This window comes from Canis lupus, chromosome 25 (genome assembly GCF_003254725.2).
Source record: "Canis lupus dingo isolate Sandy chromosome 25, ASM325472v2, whole genome shotgun sequence".
Lineage (NCBI taxonomy): Eukaryota > Metazoa > Chordata > Mammalia > Carnivora > Canidae > Canis > Canis lupus.
In genome coordinates this window covers 25,163,029-25,183,028 of record NC_064267.1, presented here as the reverse complement: position 1 = coordinate 25,183,028, position 20,000 = coordinate 25,163,029, and the positions used below count along the sequence as shown (strand labels likewise).

The following is a 20,000-nucleotide window of genomic DNA, read 5'->3' as shown; positions in this document are numbered from 1 at the left end:
TCTTAAAAATCTAAAGTATATTCATGTATTTCAAGAATTTTTAGGCATTTCATATGTAGTTGATAAAAGAATCACAGTGAACTTGCATGTGTGTTTCTGATCACTAAACATCTAGGAGTGGGATCTGACTTTCCCAGAGTTTCTGAAACTTTATTAGGAATTTTAAGCCCTAGAATCTCATCCATTCCTTCAGCCAGTGGTTGTGTCTGTGAATCACGTAGCACATGGCTCAAGTCACAATCCTGGAAGTTTTGCACTGAAACTTATCTAAAAATACACTAGCAATTTCCCTAGATGTGCTCTTTGATTTACAATTAGATCAGAGAATGCCACTTAGAAAAAGATTAGCATGCTAATTCACTGAACTTATCCTTCTTAAAATACTTAGAATAAGGAGAAAATAAAACCAAGAATTTGGTTATTCACATAAACAATTATTTTAAGGAAAGACAACATGGTCATGGTATTAGGGAGTTTAACCAGAGGATAAGCAGAGATATCAACAAAATGGTTAATTAAGACATAATTTATTCCTCTATTAATTACTTACCATAATAGAGACACCGGGCATAAATATATAGAACAAATATATCTCAGGTTTTTTTAGTAAGTGTGCTTTTAAATTATGTTCAAATTTATTAATAGAGATAACATATTTTGCTTATTTTTGCATTAACAGTTTCCAAATTATTAATGCATAAGATAGCTTACATAAATTACATTTAAGGAACTATTCATCTTCAATTGAATTTATCCTTTAGATAAATAAATGTAAAGGCCTCTGGAACAAATAGCACCTGGCTGTCAATAAGTACTAAAAAGTATCAGACAGAACCAATGAGTAAGGGATAGACATTTCTCCGGTCTGACTCAGAAACAATTGCTAGAAGCAAGTGAAATGATAGATCTCTGAGTACTTTCAAAGTATGAAGTGCTAACCAAATGTGAAGCAACAAGATTACATACTATTTCCTGGAAAGTGTACCCTCATGTTGCTTCCAGATGCTAACAGAAAAATAAGAAAAATATTTTTCAGAAATCAATTTGCATACATGCTCTAGGATCCCTTTTCATCGGAATGGAAAATTTTAGGGCAAAATATGGGAAGAAATGTGACATTTGATGTCATAACAAAGACCTGTTTTTACCAACTGCTGCATTTGTTTCACAATCAATTAGGAAAATTTACATGTATAGAAGTGCGATTCCATCTGGAACGACAAATGGGATACTATCTGATCCAGATGTACATTCCCAGCCTCCTGATTGTTATTCTATCATGGGTTTCGTTCTGGATCAATATGGATGCTGCACCCGCCAGGGTAGCCTTGGGGATAACTACTGTGCTGACTATGACCACCCAGAGCTCAGGATCACGAGCTTCCTTACCAAAGGTAAGCGTGCCAAATGGACATACACATGTATTAGTGCCTATACATATATTTGTGCAAATACTTATCGATAAAGTATATGGGACGCCTGGATGACTCGGCGGTTGAGCGTCTGCCTTTGGCTCGGGCGTGGTCCCGGAGTCCCAGGATCGAGTCCCACGTCCGGCTTCCTGCGGGGAGCTGCTTCTCCCTCTGCCTGTGTCTCTGCCTCTCTCTGTGTGTGTCTCTCATGAATAAATAAAATCTTTTTTAAAAATAAAGAATATTTTTACATAGAAAACTCACATACATATATAATCATCAACTTGTATCATATTGTATGGGTGTGCTATGGTAATCTACTTACTATTAGGACTAACACAATAATGAACATTTATATGATGCATGGTATATTCATGAATATATGTGGGTGTGGATATGCATAGCTTTACACATATTTTGCATTTTTTCTTAGTATAAACACTTAGAAGTGGAATCATTGCACTGATGGCTGTATATATTGGTGTGAATTGCCAAATGTCCCTCCAGAAAAATTTACAGCAGTTACGTGTCCAAGGTATAGTATGAGGGAGCCCATATTGATGTATATAGCACTTACTATTTGTGTGTGTGTGTGTGTGTGTGTGTGTGTGTGTGTGTCCCTCCTGGCTTTTAGGCTGTCATAGGTCAACAAAAAGGAAAGTTTATCTAATATGATTTTAGTCCACATGAGCTGCCAGAATTAAAATAAACTGTTCTCTCTGTGACATTGTAAAACAAACAAACAAACAAACAAACAACAAACAAACAAAAAAACACAACACGGTATTTCTTTTTACAGCATATGCTGAAATAAAGCATAGGAAGCTCTTTCTTAATCCATTTAGCAAATAACAATAGAAAATTATTTTCCTCTCCTAAATGACATCTAAGAAAAATTTCTACTATCTAAATTAAGTAATCCTGTCCAGCTTCCAACAGGCTTCACTATTATTTTCATTACAATGATGTAGATGTCATAAAATTATATTAACTTTTCTTGTGCATTTGATGCTATCTACTTGCAATGCCAAGCAAATTATAAATCTATTTTCATGGCTTCCTTAACTCTTACCATGAATTGCATTGTATAATTCAATTTATTAGATTAAAATACCTAAATAAATACAAGTTGATGGCAGGACATTTTATCACTAAAAAAGTTACTTCACAAAGGAAGAACTTGATATTTAACTCAAGTTAATGCTCACACTGCCTAAATAAAATTTAATGGTTGTCTTGCAAAATAAGGTCTACTTTTATTAACATTTAATTGAATTTTCAAAATGATCCATATCAACGACTGCTTTATAAAATACTGTTCAAATGGAAATTATAAATCTGCTTATAAGATTAAACTAATAAGTCTCAATGCTTATTTATATGTGTAAATGTTTCAAGGACTCTGAGTAATAGTTGAAGTCCCATAGTCAATTTGTAAAGAAAATTGCCAGTTTACTCATTCATTTTCCTCAAATGCTAAATGGAAATAAAAGCTCATTCATTCTGTAAGTTGTCAACCAAAGAAGAGAACAAAATGCTCCATTTCAGAAAGCTACAGCTTCTATGATACACAGTATAAAGACAATTTTTAAATACAAACATTAAGGCATTATCAGAAGAGCATAGAGATCAGAGTGGAAGAAGCAGAAATAAAGCAACACATTTAAAAAAACATATCAGAGTGGAGACACAAGTTTGTTTTTTAAAGGAAAGACAATATTGAGGTGGCTTCATACTTTTTATTTTTCTTTTTTTGTCATACTTTTTCTTAAGACCTAGGAAAGATTTTTCAGAAATCATTAATTTCACTGTGATCTCAGGGAAAGAATAAATTTCCGACCATGTGCTCAATTATATACACAGATGCACACAAAGCCTCTACATCTCTCAGATCATAGAAACAATGACCACTGGAAATGTGATAAGAGATTTATTTCTGACCCGCAAAAATAATTGACTAACAAAATGATATCTTAAGAGAAAGTAACTATATTTTAGGTTTTGCGATAGTTAAGGAATGGGAGGTTGAGAATATTCAGTTATGTACATCAGTATTTGGGAAGGTAGACACTGAAGACCCAGGATAAATAACAAGAATTAATCTATTGGAAGAGACCACTCCAAAAAAGTAGAAAATCTCTTGAAAAATATGATTCTGATTCTGTGATTTGGGAAGGCTAGAAAGGCAAGAGGGAAGGCCCACACTTGCCTTTAAGAACAGGTGGCTAAATCATATACCTTAGAACTTGCTATATTCTCAATCTCACAAAAGAACCCTCAGATGTCTAAAAGTCTTGCCACTGAAATATCCACCATTTTCCTACTAACAAAATCTAGGAAGTAGGGAAACAAAATTAAATTCAAGAAACCAATAGAGGATTATCAGACAGGGGAGGAAGAAACAATAAATCATTAATTTATGATAATCGCTCAGTGTTTTGTCCAAGCTATTTGCCAATACATCTCCTGTAGGATACAAAGGAGTTTGGAAATCGTCAAATAAGACTCAGGGTAGAAAATTTCAAAGAATATACCTTACTTAACCAGCACCTTAAGAACTAGTGCTGAGATTCCACTCAGATATTTCCTATTGCATTGCCCTCTACAGTGTCATAATAAATCAAGCATGTAATGGCCCAAATCAAGAAGACTTATGTGATTCATTTCTTGGAACATGAAGCTATTTGGCATTTTTGCAGTGCCTGCATTAGGTGACCAGAAAGGGATGACAGTACATTCTATCACCAGCAATTTTTCAAAGTTGTGTAATGTTAGGGACATCCCCTAACACTGTGTTCTTGAAGCAGAATGATTGAGAAAAAATGGTGATGATCATGAGCCATGTCAATGGAGGGTTTTATAAACTTTTATAAAGATTAGATTTATTCTGAGTGGATTTTAGATGGATTTTAATGAGAGGATTAATCATTCTGACTTTTATTTGAAGATTAGATATAAGGGGTAGAGTAGAAATGGAAGTATAGAAACTGCCAAGCAAACGATTGTAATCTAGAGCAGATGAAGGCTGGCTAGATTGGTAGCAGTAGAGGTGGAGAGTAGCAGATGGATTTAGAAAGAGATGGGCATTTTAAAGAAAATGTATTTGGAAGTGAAATAGACATGATTTGCTCATGAACTGGACCTTGAGGAGTAAGGGAAAAGGCAGGAGTCAATGGTGGCATTCAGGTAACTACTGGGCAAGTAATGGTAATAATTAATGAGGAAGGTTGGGGGAGGTAACTGATCTATGGTTGAACATATTAACTCTGAGATGTTTATAAAACAGCTCCGTGGAATGGTCAAAAAGTCAGAACTTGAGAAGTTTTGACAGGGACACTCATGCCTCAGACTTCAGGAAATAAAACTATAGATGGATAAGGAAGCAGAATAGGGATAATTTTTCTAAGAATGAAAGAAAGCCCAGAAAGAATAGAAAAGATGTATTTGTGGTTGGCCGTCCTCCTCCAATTGGAAATGAACCTGAATATTCAAAGTCTTCTCTCTCCTTTCTTTTCCCAGGGCCATTTCTCCACCCCCAACCCTCTCTCCACACCCCTCCCCCACAGAATAGGTTAGACAGTTTTTCTAAAGGCAAGACCCACTCTAAAACTTTACTCTCAAACTCATTGAGATTTCAACATTCTGTGTTTTTTTTTTTTTTTTTTTTCTTTTCAAATGTGGAAAAGCAATCCTCCCCAGCAGACTTAGGGTTAATCGGGGGGTCAAAGAGAAGATAATAACAATCAGTTAATTATTTTTGAGTATACATTTCATTTATACTAATACCTAGTTAAGATCTTGGCATTAAGAGAATTATATTTTCTATTAAGTATAGAAATGGGTCAAAAAATAAAAAGTATAGAAATGGGTCAGAAGAGAGAAAATCAGTAGAAGGGATAAAATGTAATTTTAATTTAGAAACTATAGGTTCTAGCAAGACTCCACACCAGGGAATTTTGGGTAGATCTACATTATACAGCAATATCATATACACTTTATCCTTTCTTTCCTGCTCCCAAAGAACAGTTATTTCTTATTGGGGACCTATTCCCACCTCTTTTTCATTCTCTTTTAGGGACCAACCAAGGTGCAGCTTTGTTATATGTTTTCAATTTCACATCATCTGCAGAAGTACACAAATATCACCATTACACACTAGATTAGTATTTTAAAAATGAGTTTCTAAACTATTGTCATACCAGAGATCTTTGAACATAACATGTTAAACAGATAGACGTGTGTGCATGCCATCAACCCCCACACACACCCAGACACAAGCTTGGCAGGGGCCAGAGAATCTCTAGACTCCAAGTTCATCCAAGCCCTAGCTCTTTTTTGGGGGGTGGGGATAAAGATTGATAGATTGATTTGACAGAGAGAGTGGGTGCTCGCCTGAGCTGGTAGCAGGGGTAAAGCAGAGGGAGAGGGGCAAACAGACTCAATGCTAAGTGTGGAGCCCTATGAGGGCTCAGTCTCAGGACTTGAGATCATGAACTGAGCTGAAGCCAAGACTCAGGCACTTAACTAACAGAGCCATCCAGATGCCCCCAAACCCTAGCTCTTACCACAATATAGTATTGGGGCCCAAGATTATTTCTGTATAGTTAGGTTGCAATTATTCTATATAACAAATAATCCCAAGTCTCAATGGTTTACCACATCTATTCTTGCTCACAGGCTTGTGAGTTGCCTGTGATTCTTCTAGGTTTGTCTGAGATTGGCTGACTTGGGTGGACTTAGATCTAGGCTGTGGAGTAGGCTCACATCTCCTTCCTATGTCTCCCATTGTGGGACTGTAGGTGCAGGTAGAATGCTTTTTCATGAAATATAGGAAAACAGGAAGGCAAACAGAGGCATGCAATGCTCTTGTTCAGAATTGGCACAGTCACTACTGTTAGTTTGTAAGTCTTCCCAGATCTCACAGCCAACCCGAAATCAAGGGGTTGGGGGGAGTGTACTCTACCCACAGGGTAGCATTGGAGAGGGAAAGAGAAAAACAAGATTGTCAACAAATAATCTTGTCTACCTCAAGGACAATGATTTGTTAAAACTTTCTGTCTCTGGGACACCTGGGTGGCTCAGTGGTTGAGCATCTGCCTTCGGCTCAAGGCGTGATCCTGGAGTCCCAGGATGGAGTCCCACATCAGGCTCCCTGCATGGAGCCTACTTCTCCCTCTGCCTGTGTCTCTGCCTCTCTCTCTCTGGGTCTCTCATGAATAAGTAAATACAATCTTAAAAAAAAATAAAACCTTTCTGTCTCCATTCCTAGATTGGACTCTGCCATTTTAGTAAATACTCAAGAAAACAAGAGGAAAAAATAAGATGGAGAGAGGAAAGAGGGAGGGATTACTGGAAAGTTCTATGTAAATTTCTCCCACTCTGCCCCCACCACTATGGTCATCTCATTTGGAGCAGAGCTACTAAATGTTAGAAAATAAGAAACACTTGAAATTTCAAATGTGAATAATCAATTAAATATTTCACAGAAGCTCAGAAGCCTGTAGCCTATGAAAATCTCAAATTCTGCACAAAAAGTTGTTTATCTTGAATAATTTATTTTAATTTTTTCCCCCTTCAGTTTGTGAAACCCATCAGGAGTATTTTTTTTGAGAGAACAAAAGATCTTTTATATATTTCTATCCTCAAAGTCTAAATCAGTACAGGATATATGTCACCTGAGTAAATATCACGCAGATATTTAAAGATAAGAAATTTTAAACATTTATTTAGTACTTGAATCTTGAGTAACAAGAGAGTCTGCTATTCTTTTCATGTCTTTCTAAAGACAATGTAAAAGCTAAATTGAGTTACTCTTGTATAGTATCATTTTTCCCCCGAGAATACCAAATTAATGAACAAAAAATAAACGTTCAATATATCTACCTTACAGTGTAATAAAAACGTTGGTTTTAGAAGATGTAACAAAGATAGCTTTTATATTAAGGTTTTACTCTTTCTAAAGACATCGGCTATAGAAATGATTACAACTGTTAGAAAATATCAATTGAACTCTTATATTTTTATTTGGATGCTATGGTTGTATGGGCATACAAAGATCTATATGTGAGATTACATTGAATGAAAAGACAAGGATGTGAAGGAAATTGAGGATCTATACTCACTATTGTTTTCTTATGTAATTAGTTCTCATTCTCAAAAAAGAAAAAAAAGTACCCTGCAGTTTTAAAGGAGAGACAGTAAGCTGTAAATGCCAACAATAATATAAATGAGAGAGAGGGGCTGCATAATAATCCTATTAATATAGCAATAACTGTTACTGTCAGTAATGTTTTGGTCCTTGCCATTTAAATGCAACACCCTAATATTTATTCAAAATATAATTAACTAAGATTATTTCAGTTCAGTGCAAATATGGTGCGAGTAGGTTCATTTTTAATTTCTTAATGTTACAGAATTTTAATAATTATACTTAACCTACAATATCATATTTGATGTGAGCAATATATTTATTTTTTAAAAAAAATTATTGAATATACTAAGAATTTGGTTTCATGTTAGATTCACTTAGGGAAAAGAGAGAAAAAGAAAAAAGTTTAGAAAATGAAAAAATTATTTGTTCATTCCCTTTTTGTTAAAAATCACAGACCATAATGCATGTGAATGTCATTCAATTTTGTTAGTGTTTTATCTATTATCTGTAAAAAGATAATTCCTAAACGTAAGGAAGGTCCTATAATAGCAAGGGTAGAAATTGATAGATATCTCGGTTCTACATTTAACGTTAGAACCTACATTTACTAGGCTTACTGAGATTTCACTAAGCTGAAAACTAACAGTTATCAAGCATTCCTTTGTAGGTAACATAGAGGCAGAGCCATTGCATAAACTCTTAAATCCGACGGAAAAATTGGGGAAAAGCATATATTAAGTCACAAAGTTTAAATATTTTTTAAAAGGATGTAATACAATGGCTTTGTCATCAAACTAAATTTAAAAACAAAACAAGTAGGTGCCACTTTGAGACAACTTTACATAAGTAATGTCTGAAATTCCCTTTACTGTATTCACATATATCCCAGAATCATACCACAAATCCTACAAACAGATAAAAAAGGATATAAAACTCCCTCACCAGTGAAATAAAGAACAGAGTCCCAACATCAGCATTGTTAAGCAACTAACAGCCTTTTTCTGTCTTTGCAATTCCTGTTTGAAGTTGTGAATGAAGAGCTGAACCTCAGAGATAAAGTGAACAGGAAAGTATATGGTTAAAATAAAGCTGACATTATGAGATTTTGTGATTCCACCTCCTGGTTCTGGTTTAACCCATTTCTTATTCTTAAATTTAAGTTGTGCTGTTTGTAAAGGCATTTTAAAATTCTACTTCTGTAAACCATTGACTAAGAATAGTTTGGATTATATTTTTTTATAATTTAACAAGCATCATTTACAATAAATAAGTAGTCTGGGTTATAATCTAATAAATACCCACTAATGCATTGTCATTTATGAGTTGTGGCCAGGAGCATTACAGGTAATCTTTTGAAACTTTACCTATGCAGAGTAAGGTAAAGCCATGTATCTTGGCAGGCATCTTGCCTACACCGTCTGGTGCCATACTTGTGGTACAGCTCACCCAATATACTTGTAGAGGAATGTATTCTAAAACTGTTACTACTCAATAATCTTACCAAAAGCTAGCATAAAGGAAGTGTATTTACAATGGATTGTATGAGATAAATGCAACTCATCTATTCTTCTGAATTAGAGAACACAAAATCAAATGGCTTCAGAGGGCATAGGCACATATAAGTCACACAGCAAAGTGTTCTGGTATAGTTATGAAAGGGTGGGGATGAGCATTATGGTTAAGTGGTAAGGTGCATTCTATGCAGCTCATTCAAACTCATTTCTATGCCTAAGTTTGGCTTGTAGCCTGCCTGTCTTTACTCTCCACGAGCTAGTCAATCTGTTATCTATCCTAGATTAAGTTTGTGTTTTAGAATGCTACCTGAACTCCATTTTTCATGCCCCGTTACAATTGATTGTACTGAAATTTGACCTGACATTAGGGTTTGAAGAAATTTTTGGCAGAAGATCAAGGGAACTTGGCATTTCTGTGCCACACTTTAATTAATTAACAGCTTTTTTTTTTTTCAATAAGGCAGTCAGTTCTGCTCTTTAACACACCTGCTGTAGTTCTCTATGAAGATATCACAGTGATCAGATCATAATCCACAGTGTCCTCAATCCTGTACCTGTAGGAATCCATTTCTTTTTTCAAAGATTTTATTTGTTTATTTGAGAGAGAGGGAACAAGTGATGGGGAGGAGGAGAGAAAGAGAGAGAGAGAGAGAGAGAGCGAGAGAGAAAGAAGCAGGCTCCCTCCTGAGCGTGGAGCCTGGGGCTTGTTCTCAGGACCCAGAGATCATGATCTGAGCTGAAGGAAGACACTTAAATGGCTAAGCCACTCAGGCACCCCAGGAATCCTTGTTTCTGTTTCAAAAATAAAAATAGTGGAAACCGTTCCACCCCTAGTCCTCTACCACTCATGCTGGCTTTCTCTTCATCCCAGGCACATGGTAGGGTTGTACCTCTTAATTCTATGGTAGGGACTTGCTGTAAGTAGTGCTGGTTCATGAGTCTTCAGCACAGTGACCTGTGCCACTTCTAGCCTGGAGTATTTGTTAGCAAACATGAGAGCCATCAGTGCCCAGTTTTCCTGTACTGTTGCCACTGCCAATGTTCCAGATGTGATTGCCTTGTCAGCTGTCACGGTGATAATGATAGTGACAAGTCACTATTTAATTCAAGTGGACATGCAGTGTCTTTTATTGTTCTTTGCTTTAGGCCAGTGAGATTTCAGGATTGTTGGTTACTGCATCCTATTCTAGCTCAAATCCCTCTTGTTCCCACTTCCTTGCATCACTGGAAGGGTAGGTGTAGAGAAATTCATACTTAGATGAGCTCCCGGAACATGCCTGCCCCCTAGGTCAAAGTGATTTGATTCTAGCCTTTATAACCAGGATGACTGATAATGATAAAATCCATATATATAAAAAATTGGGACTCCAAAAATAGACTGTCTCTATTTTCTAATGTTAATATTAAGAGTAGAATGAATGCATACTTTTTCTGGAAAAAAAATGGCATAAGAACTCTATAGAACATAATAATGCTTATATTCCTTTCCCTATATTATAAAACATTTTTAGAGTGAAAAAGACAAGGCCTTGCAGTAACTAGTTCTGCATACACAAATGATAATTCATCGAGCTGATCTCTTCTTACATTATCACATGGCAGGTAGGCAGTAGTTTCCTGGCTCACAAAAACACTTCATTATAATTAATGGAAGAGTGTTGTCGAGGGGACTTTCATTATATTTCAGAGGATAAAATGTTTTCCTGATCTAGTTTTGCTTCCTTAGAGCAGCTAGTTTGTTTTTATATGGTAAATACAATGCTCATGTCCCCTTTTCAACATTCTCCGCTAGAGTTGTTTGTCAGATTTTAGAACCGGCAAATAAAGAGGACCTTACAATATGTATTCTGCATGCTGATTTTAGTCTTAACTATCAGATAAAAGTTAGAGACTGCAATATTAAAGTGCAGAGAGTATTCCTACTTAGTGTGTTTACAGTTGTTGATATGTAGCCATAGCCTAAAAGGAAGCAGCCTAAAAACTGGATGACAAAAAAGAATAGTTAATTTTATGGACTTTGGAGCCAGATGAGTTGTATTCAAATCTAGCTATGCAACTTGGTAGCTGTCTTAATCAATTCAGGCTCCTGTAACTGAAGACCATAGAGTAGGTGACTTAAAGACCACAGACATTTAATCTCACAATTCTGGAATCTGAGAAGTCCAAGATCAAGACACTGGCAAATTCAGTGTCTAGGGGGAACTTCCCTCCTGACTTATATATGGTGATCCCCTGGCCATGTCTCCTCATGGTAGAGTGACAAAGGAGTTCCCTGGGACCCTTTCTCCAAGAGCACTAACCTCATTCATGACTCTACCCTCACAACCCGATCATCTTCCAAAGGCCCCATCTCCTAATACCATCCCCTTGGGGGTTAGATTTCAACATCTGAATTTTGGAAGAACATATTCAGTCCATAATAGTCGCTATGTGATAAGTTATTTCACTTAAGCAAGTTATTTTATTGTGCCTAAATCTTTAAAATGGGAATACTTTCCTCCGTGGTTGTGAGGACTAAGGATGTCAGTTTTAGAAAACCACTAAGAAGACTCAGTAGTTCTATGGTGGGCACTCTCAGGAGCATTTCCTGGCATGTGAATTATTATAATTACTTCTCTAATAACAAATGGCCAGTGATTTGATGTGATTCCACATGACTCCATCAGTTCAACATGACCTGAGAGCACACAGTATGATGAGTACATCTAAAGGTCCTAGAAACACAAAGATGAATAAGACTTGGCCTTTGTCTTAGCTCAAGGGATATATTAGCCTAAAAAGAGAAAGATACATAAGTGGATAAGGTCAGTCCAGTGGAGCAAGGTCAATTATAAGATGAGTTATTTGGTGTTTGCTTAGACACAGTTTGTTAAAATATCAGTATAGATATTTCACTTTGAAATCTTCAAGAACATGTTCATTTTTATATCCTCTTAGTCAACATTTTTGAAAAATAGAAAGCACTTAGGGATTGTGGAATAGAATAATTAACTGAAGGTGGGACATGCAAGTGACAGCAGTCACCTTGTAAGACCTGCTTACAAATAAATATAATTACAACTGTAGTGAGTGAACTGAGAAAAGGTTTCTATGAGGAAAGGGGAGGTAGGAAGCTAAGAAAGGCTGTCCTGGCATTTGGAAAAAGCTCCTTAATAATGTGTTGTCTAAGCTGAGACCTGATGGACAAAGGGCAGTTACCCAAAAGAAGGAGTATTTTAGACAAAAATCACAGAAATAAAAGCTGCTGTCAATTGATTGTCAATTGCTTCCAGTTTCCAAAAAAATAAAAGAAGGGAAGAATAATTACCATAATAAGCAAGTAAGAAAGTGGCATAAGATGGTAATTATCATATCCTCAGAGGCCTGACCATCCCCACCTAACATAGTCCCCTTCGCCCTGTCCCTCTCTTCCCATTACCCCATTACTTCTCTACTGCACTTTTTAACATTATCTTTGTATTTCTATTGTATGTTTTTCCCAAATTAAATATAAGTTCCATTGAAGATGGATCTTATTTATATTCCCCATCTCCATAACTGCAACACTGAAAACCAAACCTGGGTACCTCAATGGTGTTCAATAAATGTTGAATGAAAAAAAAAATGACTGAATGCCTATGGTAAGAAAAGTAAGCTGGTGGCAAATCATGAAGGGCTTTAGACACCATAAAACAGATTCGAGACTCTCAATTTAATTGAAAGCAAATGAAGAATTTTAAGGAGAAGGAGTGAGATTTGCATTTTAAAATAATCATTTATTATTATGTCATGGATAGATTTGAGGGACTGAAGAACAGATTATTGTGGTTGAGGTCAATCGGACAACAGTAGGAAGGATGGAAAAGGATAAATTTGAGAAGTAGCAAGAAAGTATCATTTACAGGGCTGAATCTGAAATGAGAGAAGGAGACGACTCCTAATGTGAAGGTGAACAACAGTAGACATAGGGTAACCTTTCAATGAGGAGGAAGAGGCGATTGTGTCTGTTTGCTCTTTGTTTGGTGGAGTCTGGTAGAGATTCATAAATTTTGGTTTTAGTCAGAGTAAATTTGATGTGCCAAAGACTTCCAAAAGGTGCAATCAAGTGAGAACCAGGCTAGAGAAGGATCCAGTCAGCTAAGAGAGATTTGGCAGCCATAAGCACAGAGGAGAAATTGAACCTGTGGTAATAGATGAGGTTGACTAGTGAGGAGCTTCAGAGTCAGAATAGAAGACTGCCTGGACTCTATCCCTGAGGAACCCAGGACAAGGAGGATGGCCTACACAGCACAGTGGGGTGGAGCTGAGGGAGGGAAACCTGAAAAACATGGGTCATGGAATCCATGGGAAGAGTGCTCCAAGAAGGAAGCAGTCTTCAATATGGTGGCTTTGAACAGGTCTCTAGGACAAAGGTCTTCCTGACTGGTGCATCTAATTAGTAAAGATTTAGGTTTTATTTTCTAATATTTTTATATTCAAGGAGTAATATTGAGGAGCGAGTGTTCCTTAAAATTGAATCAGGGTTTCAACAGCACACTGGACAATGGTACTGTTGACAAGGTGGTCCCAAAGGACAGCAACCAGAAGGGGCTGGAAAGAAGGTGATAATTCTGAATCACATGGGGTATGTTGTATGTCATGAGTACATTGGGCATGTGTCGGAGTAAGGACTGCTGTCCTTATTTTAGTTTTGAATCTTAGAGTCCCAAACTTCCGAGGTCCCAAGTTTGCTGTATTTGGATGGGTAGTGAGGGTGAAGGAGGAGAAAAAAGTTGAAATTGAAGGAGGTCAGAGGAAAGGATGAAGACAGTAGACCCTTTGGACTGAACACTTGGGAGTTATTCACAGTCAGCAGAATCCTGGCAGTCATAAAAGATGTTTGCATATCTCTGATCTCATTGAAAATATTCATTGGATTAATATGGAAATTAAATTTCTGATTTATCTCTGGTTCATGTCATTATAGATTCAGGTTGTTGAAGAATGAGCACATACTTTATGAGTCATATTCTTCCAGGAATGGTGTGGCTTGAGACAGCACTTTTGAAATCTGTATTATATCTTTCAGGACAGTATGTATTTGAGGGCAGCCAAAGATTTCTGGCATAACTGCAGAACTTATGAGGTTTAAATCTATATTTTATAAACAACTGGACACTTAGCACAGCACTGGAATTAAATGAGGGCATACCTGTCTTTGCTCAGTAAAGGTCATTCTGATCAACAGAAATTACACTTAAAAAAGGAGGACAGGGAACCCTGGGTGGCACAGCGGTTTGGCGCCTGCCTTTGGCCCAGGGCGCGATTCTGGAGATCCGGGATCGAGTCCCACATCGGGCTCCCGGTGCATGGAGCCTGCTTCTCCCTCTGCCTGTCTCTCTGCCTTTCTCTCTCTCTCTCTGTGACTATCATTAAAAAAAAAAAAAAAAAAAAGGACATGCAGAGGACTCTTTTGTTTACATATTTCATATGTAAATTGACACCATTGGAAATGTCAAGAAATGGCCTCTTTTTAAAAGAGAATTAATCCAATCCAGGGTATTAACAGACCATCACTTCAAAAAGTGAATCTCCACATGAATCATCATCTGTGATTCATTCTTCCCTCGTATTTTAACATTTTACACTTTCATTTATCTGTCCATTTATTTAGCAAATATGTACACATTTACTAAACACTATTGTGGTGGCAATCAACTCAGAGATGACATCTGCCCTCAAAGAGTTCACAGTCTAAACAGAAAGAAAACAAGCATAAGCAATTACAATGCACTGTGGTCAAGTTAGCACACAAGTGCCATGGGATTCTGAACCAGACTTGGGCAGTCAAGCCTGAGACTGAAAAAGCCAAATGAGAAGAGGGAGAGAGAGGTTTGTCCTTACTTTATTTATTGCTCCCCCAAACATAGATTACCCCTGAATAGTGAGCCACTTTTCCTCACCAGAACCTAAATTTGATCAAGATTTCCACAGGTTGACATTGACAAAAACACCACTAAATATTAAGAATGAAAAAAGAAAAAAATGCAGAATATACAAACAACTACAGAAATGATCAGATTTCCAAAGTGTAAGGTTTTGATCCTAAAGAAAACTATACTTTGAGTCAAAGAAGTAGTTAGGGGTCTTTGCTTACATCTAATCTAGAGTTCTGCTCTGCTGGATATACACCATCTTGAGGAAGAGACATTTAATTCTATCACTGGGGAAGCAAAGTTTTAGGTAATTGTCTATTTCCCAGGAAAAAGTGGGGGGAAAAACACTTCACATAAATGTATCTTATTCTTAACCTGATTCCTGGCAAATGAGAGAATTTTTTTTCCCCTATGTCTAATTGACATTCTTAACGTACCCAACAAAATGAACTGGCTTATAGTACAAAAGGTGGTGATTTTACCAATATCACTTTCATGATATAACACCATGTGTGATACAGACACATATACAATAAGAAAGGATGCTGAAGCTTACAGAAAATTTTCATCCTTAAGCAACTGACGTATACAGCAATATTTGTCTAATTAGATCCTCAAATGACTGCCCCCTTAAGCTGAGAGAAAAATGAAAGCAGTTTCTTAAATGTTATTAAATTGTTCCCTCCAAAGGTCTTCAATATATATGAATCTATTTCTAGGAAATAGGAACATATTTCTTCCTTTTATGTTTCCCTTTGTTTCACTTCTTTGTGTATTTTCCCCCTTAAAAATAGTTATAATAATAATTCTTTGTTCTTTCTGTTTTTTCCTTTCTTTATCTTCTCTTCCTTATCTTTGAGGAGGTAGTCAGGGTGAAGGAGGTCACCTGGGGCTGGCAGGACCTGGATCCATGGGTTGAGGAGATGGTCAGGACCAAGGTGGCCAGTGGAGTCTTTGGGTGTGAGGCCAGAGCCAATGATGGGCTAAGGGGAGCTAATGGGGCTCAGGCTGGAAGTGGCCAGCAGAATTAAGATATTAGTTCCATACAGGAAGACTCTTCAAATATATGTTAAAGATAATCAAAGACAAACTTGTCACTGAGAAAGTGTTACATGCATAAAAAAAGGTGAAAGCTAGAATTAACCCTGTGGAATTACATTGGAGTTAGAGATGCCAGTGTGAACTCATGTTTTTAAATACAGATAAATAGATGATAGCTAGATACACAAAAGGGGCACCTGGGTGTCCCAGTTGGTAAGCATTTGACTCTTGATTTTGGCTCAGGTCATGATCTCAGGGTCTTGAGATATATTAGTTATGTGTGTGTGTGTGTGTGTGTGTGTGTGTGTGTAATCCCTAACTCTGTCTGTTAAGAGGGCCTAGAAATAGTAATACCTAGGAAACAACGAGCACACCCAATGCCCAGATCCTCAGTTTCTAAAAGCTAAAGAAATATTTCTAAGAAAAAGATTCTAGGTGAAAGGTCTTAATCAAGGACTGGAATACAAAAATACAGATGAGTCAGGAAGGCCTTGTGCCAGAAAGTAAGAAAGTACCGAAATTATGATGGAGACTTGCCAAAAGGATGTTTCTAGGGGCTCCTACTGATCCAATCTGTATAATGTGAGCATCAAAATAGTGATGCTAATGTTTTATAACTAATTGAACAAAATCGTTATTTATTAGTCTCTACTGATATAGATAAAGGAATGTGAGAGACAGAAACTTTCCTTACTGTAGAATGCTACCTAATAAATGTGGATGGGATGATGGAATCAGAAAGCTTGCATTTGGAAATCATCATTGTAATAATTGATTCAGACAAAAATCATCAGAGTCTAAAAGATGAAAGTTTAAGGAGTAAGAAGATATTATGTAGTTTCAAATAACCTCCACCCAAGGGTAATGGGTAAATTTATAATAGAGAAACCTGGTAGGCAACACTTTAACCAACTGATCAATGTTGAGTGCGGTCGGATATGGTATACTGTGAAGAACAGGGCATCCCTGTTCCTACTAAAATCCCCTAACCTGAGTCTAAAATGAGGAAACATCAGATAAACCAAAAATAGGAGACACTCAAAAAATATCTAGTCTGCGCTCATTCAAAATATCAAGGTCACAGTAGGCGAGAAAAGACGGACCCAAGTATTCTAAACTGAAGACACTGAAGCCTAAAGAGATACGATGCCAAAACGCAACACATACTTCTATATTAAATCCTGGACTGGGGGATCCCTGGGTGGCGCAGCGGTTTGACGCCTGCCTTTGGCCCAGGGCGCGATCCTGGAGACCCGGGATCGAATCCCACGTTGGGCTCCCGGTGCATGGAGCCTGCTTCTCCCTCTGCCTGTGTCTCTGCCTCTCTCTCTCTCACTGTGTGCCTATCATAAAAAAAAAAAAAAAAAAAAAAAAAAAAAAAAAAAATTTAAAATCCTGGACTGGATGGAAAAATGTTTTTCTGCTAAAAATGCCATTGTTGGGACAATTGCTGAAATAAGAATGGGCTTTTTTAGGATTAGATGGTAGGGTTTTATTTATTAGATGGTAGGGTTTATTAATCATCTTTCAATCTGATTTTGTTGGGTGTACTAGAGTTATGTAGGAGGAGATTGTCTTTTTCTTTTAGAAAATACACATAGGTATTTTGGGGTAACAGGGCATGATGTCTGTAAATTATGCTCAAATAGTTCAAGAGATAGAGACAAATATAACATTTGGTCAAATGTTAACAACTGGAGGACTTGGGAGGGTTTTTATGGTTTGTTTTTTATTTTTATTATTATTATTTTGGACTATTCTTGCAACATGTTTGTCAATGCTAAAATTATTTCAAAATGAAAAAAATAGTGAATAAAATATGGAACTAAAAGGTAAATGGCATTATCTGTATTTCAAAGTACAAAATTTATAATTTTTTGAGCATTATTCTATGCTACACTGAAGGTAAAGTCACACTTCAATTTATTTTTCTTCATCAGATGTTTGGTCTTGTGCCTCATTGGACAACAATTTTTAGCAAAACATACCCAGTTTGTAATGTATGACTAATATACAAACTTGCATAATTGATTTCTAAAAAATCACTTATTAGGTTAAAAAAGTCTTGGTCTTTCTGCTTTCTTTTTCAAGCTGATATAAATGGTACAATTTAGAATCAGACATTCAGTTTTGTTCTCAATGGAAACAATAATACAACTCAATTTGCTCACTCTCTCTTTCTCTCTTTTCTAGGTTTCTTATGTCAAAGCGATTGACATTTGGATGGCAGTATGCCTCCTTTTTGTGTTTTCAGCACTTCTGGAATACGCAGCTGTAAATTTTGTATCAAGACAACACAAAGAACTTCTGCGATTTCGACGGAAGAGAAAGAATAAGGTACATGATTAAATGCATTGGGTTCGGAGGGATACTGATTTTCACCAGAAAGTAAATTTGTTAAATTTAATACAGTGATGCAGAGAGGAAATGGAGTCTGGGAACCAAAGGATATGAATATTCCGGTGGTTTTGTCCAATAGAAACTGAAATTGTCAAAAATAGCTTCAGGAATAAAATGGTGACATCCAGTTCTACCTTACACAGCATATCTGGTGACATGAGAGCTTTATCAACCTCTTTCTAATGTACTCCCTGAAACAACACCATTTTTTGCTTCAATTAACAAAATATATAATTTCTTACCTGCAACGTGAGAGTGTTCCTGATGGTCTTACTTAACATCTCATCAAATATAGCTATTAAAGTTGTTCCTTTTATCAAGGTAATCCCTTTCATTGTTTCCATAAAAGGTTACCTATTTGTTAATGCTATGATGTTCGTGTAAAACTATGTGGTCTCTCATTCATGCATACTTTCATGTTGTTAAGATATTTATTCTGAATCCCTATGGGAAACACAAGAAAGGATATTGGTGCCTTGCTGTACCTGTTAAATGAAACCCAGAAGAAATTGTATTGATAACATCATTAGGAGACCACAGGAAGTTGTAGAAGTAATCTCAAAATTGAATTTGGATGGACAGAATGGATTTGCTCCCCTCTATTAAGACTTGTAATGTCATCTCTCATTTTGTGCACATAAGCTCCATCAACTCCCTTTCCTCTTCTGGAAGGGAGAGTTTCTATTGATCAGCATATCTAGGAGTTTACTGCTGTTAATGTGAATGTGAGAACTGACATTTAAAAGCAGATGGACTGCAACAGAGAAATGTCAAAGTTTATGCAATAGGAGAAATTATGGCCAGAATCCAATATACTGGAATATTTAAGTTAAAACATACTCAAATCTTAAAAATAATAGTCTCGTTCATAGAGGTACATTTTAAAGGATTTTGAAAGGATTTAATTTTTTTAAAGGTTTCCTTTGGTTTCTGAATTATTTACTGTGATTTATATATTCATAAGATTTTTTTAAAGCCCTAAGCCCATGATCTCTCAGTACTGAGCATTTAACATATTATAAAGTAATAACAGATTCGGTCATGTCTAACTGACTCTCCCAAATCATAATAAATACCCAATTCACAGTAGTGTGGAAGGAACTTTGGGACTATGATACTCCGAGTGACACATGAGACAAAAACAGTGCCCAAGCTGCTATTTGATCAAGTTGTTATGAAAATAAAAGCACATCATTTGTATATGGAAACATAATTTAATAATCTTTCTCCCCACCATACCCCCATCTACTGGTTTCTCATTCTTTGTCTCTTTCCTCTCCTTTCTCCCTCCCTGCTGCCTATCTGTTCCCCTTTCTCTCGTGACACTTGGCACTGACTGTAACACTATCACAGGACAAAAAAATTCTGTATCACAAGAGGAAATCTCCTGTTTTCCTTTCCCATTAAATGACTGATGAAGACAAGTTTTCCCTTCTAATATCATGAATCCAAAGTAAAGTAATACTTATCTCTCCTCCTCATTTTGATTTGCTTTTTCACTTTTATTTTCCACTTCTCTACCTCTCCCCCTTCCTATACAATTTAGAATGTATCAACCAGGTGCTGGGAAGTATTAGGTATGTCGTGT

The 20,000-nt window shown here is 36.5% G+C and overlaps 1 protein-coding gene across 7 annotated transcripts in view; it reads left to right on the top strand.

The window, feature by feature from the left end:
- Positions 1-20,000, top strand: part of GLRA3 (glycine receptor alpha 3) — a 207,616-nt gene that overhangs the window by 138,846 nt on the left and 48,770 nt on the right. For all 7 annotated transcript variants that reach the window (XM_049101298.1, XM_049101299.1, XM_025462876.3 and 4 more), the window contains 2 exons: positions 1,180-1,394; positions 18,206-18,349. In XM_049101298.1, coding sequence (XP_048957255.1) covers positions 1,180-1,394; positions 18,206-18,349 — 359 coding nt within the window. The remainder of the gene's footprint in view (positions 1-1,179; positions 1,395-18,205; positions 18,350-20,000) is intronic.